The sequence below is a fragment of the Gekko japonicus genome, unplaced genomic scaffold (assembly GCF_001447785.1).
Source record: "Gekko japonicus isolate JY-2015 unplaced genomic scaffold, Gekko_japonicus_V1.1 scaffold1207, whole genome shotgun sequence".
Lineage (NCBI taxonomy): Eukaryota > Metazoa > Chordata > Lepidosauria > Squamata > Gekkonidae > Gekko > Gekko japonicus.
This window is the reverse complement of record NW_015163124.1, coordinates 367,178-369,681: the sequence shown is the minus strand read 5'-3', so window position 1 is coordinate 369,681 and position 2,504 is coordinate 367,178. Positions and strand designations below refer to the sequence as shown.

Sequence of the window (2,504 nt, the reverse complement as noted above, 5' to 3'; positions counted from 1 at the left end):
GATAGATTTTTGGGAAAAGATACGGGGGAAAATAGCCGTGCTATGTAAAGTGAACCTGGTTATAGATGTAGATTTATTATTTATGGGTGTATTGGGAAACCATAGAATTGAGAAACAAAATCAGGATATTTTCAAAGTAATGTTATTAGCAGCGCATGCAGTAATTGCATATGGTTGGAAGGAGAACTCAAAATGGACTTTAGAAAAATGGAACGAATATTTATATGAATATATACAATCGGACATATTGGAATGTTTAAAGCAAGATAAGACATGGACTGTAAAAATGAAGGAGATAAAAAAGAAATGGTCGGTATACTTTAAATGGGTTTATAAAGGGGAAGCCAACAGAGGTATATTTGAAAAGTTGGAAAGAATGTGCTCATGGTTGAAAATGTAATTTGAATAACATGATGGTGGCCACCTTAGGGGGGAGGGAAAAAACAGAGGGGTAAAAGTATCAAAAAGTTGGAACTAAACTGTAATGTAATAACAATATTGGGATACAATAAAAACATTTGGAAAAAAAAAAAAAATCAAGGAAAGAGGGAGATTGGATCGGCACCAAAGTAGTCCCCGTCAGTCGTCTATGACTTCTTGTAGATTAAACAGAATTTATGACACCATATAAGGCAACTCCTTGCAAGGCAAGAACACACCCATGTTGATATCAAAAGCTTTTTGGCTCCACCTTAGGTAGGACCTTGTTCCTAAGAAATCCAAAATAAGAAACACAGCAAGAAGTCCCACCTTTTAATCCTTGAAGTCATATTTGCTTAGTCCCACCTTTTAATCCTTGAAGTCATATTTGCTTAGTCACTTGGAAGGATGCTGTAAAGTATTCAGATTTTGGAATGAGCCATTCATTTAACTATAGGGCAACAACCTGTGTTGTATGCCTTTCGGATGAAGCCAAAGTCTTCTTTTTCTGATGGTCAATTGCATTTATGTCAACTTAAAATTTTTAACAGGAAAGTACTGTGGATGGGTGGGTAAGTTTTGTGGGGGGGGAAACGATTTGTGGAATAATATATTTCTGGATAATATTCGTCTTTTTTCCATGCGGCACTCAGGTCTCGAACTGCCGAACCAACAACGTTCCAGCCTGCAGCTCAGCGTCTTAACCACTTGAGCCACCGCAGCCCTTAGCACGAAGCAAAAGAGCCCGGGTTTCCGGATTTCAGTCCGCCTCTCTTAACCACTACACCAGGCTGACTCTCATTAGATTCCTTGGACCACACTGCAATTGCCTGCTGCGTAAGACTGGATATGCAAAACTGCCCAACGAGACCCCGTGTTCTCTGCTCACCTCATGTAGACTCCGGAAGGGACCATGGTGCCCAGGAAGAGTGCGGAAGCCGCCAGGAATTCAGGAGAGATCCTGGAATCGATATGCTGCTTGTAACCTGCAACACACAGAGACACACACCTGTGGCTGAGCTCTGGCTCTCGAGGGGCAACAGCTTCACGGTCGGAGTGAGGTGGGGCTGAGAAACACCTGAAGATTTTGGGGGTGGGGAGTCTGGGGTGGGACAATGCCATAGAGCCCACCCTCCACAGCAGCCACTTTCTCCAGGGAAGCTGATCTTGGTTGTCTGGAGATCAACAGTAATACGGAGGGATCTCCAGGTGCCGCCTGGAGGTTGGCAACCCTCAGGTGAGGCCAGCGGTGGCCAGCGCCCCACCTAGGGTTGCCAGCTCCAGATTGGGAAATTCCTGGAGATTTAGGGTTGGAGCCTGGGGAGGGCAGGGTTTGAGGATAGGAAGGAACTCAGTGGGGTATAACGCCATGGATTCCACCTTCCAAAAAGCGTCTACTTTCTCCAGGGGAACTGATCTCTGTAGTCTGGAGAGGAGCTGGAATCCCAGGGGATCCCCAGGTCCCACCTGGAAGCTGGCGTCCCTAGCCCCACCTCAAATTCGGCATTACTCCCACCTAAAAATTTTTTTTTCAAGAGAAACAGACTTTGTTATTTGTGAGACGCTAAACTGCACGTTGACCTCTTGGCTTGGCAATGGGATGGTAACCGTTTCCTTTAGATAAGAGTTTCTGGTTTTCCCTCCCATTTCTTGGAAACCTTGCCGGGATATCTGGCATCTCCCCTGACAGAGGAGGGATGGCTGGTGGGAACCCAGCACTGTCTCTGAGCCCTTCTGCCCACCATGGCTCCTATCTGGATTAATCATTTCCCCAGCGCTCTTTTTGTAGAAAAAGCCCAGCAGGAACTCATTAGCATAACAGGCCACACCCAACAGCAGAAACTCATTTGCATAGTAGGCCACACCCCTGACAGCACAGCACATTAGCATATTAGGCCACACCCCCATGCCCCTGGAAGTGTGGTCATCCAGCCACACCCACCTTTTGCTTCTTATTCTGTTTACCTTGTTTGTTGTCAAAACCCAGGGCTTTTTTTTTGTAGCAGGAACTCCTTTGCATGTTAGGCCACACACCCCGCATGTAGCCAATCCTAATGAGTTTCAGCTTTTGGGTTGCCCTATTA

At 45.6% G+C, this 2,504-nt stretch overlaps 1 protein-coding gene across 1 annotated transcript in view; it reads right to left on the bottom strand.

Moving 5' to 3' along the window:
* Positions 1-2,504, bottom strand: part of LOC107106710 (dual oxidase 2-like) — a 90,177-nt gene that overhangs the window by 48,290 nt on the left and 39,383 nt on the right. The window contains exon 6 of the mRNA XM_015406891.1: positions 1,310-1,406. Coding sequence (XP_015262377.1) covers positions 1,310-1,406 — 97 coding nt within the window. The remainder of the gene's footprint in view (positions 1-1,309; positions 1,407-2,504) is intronic.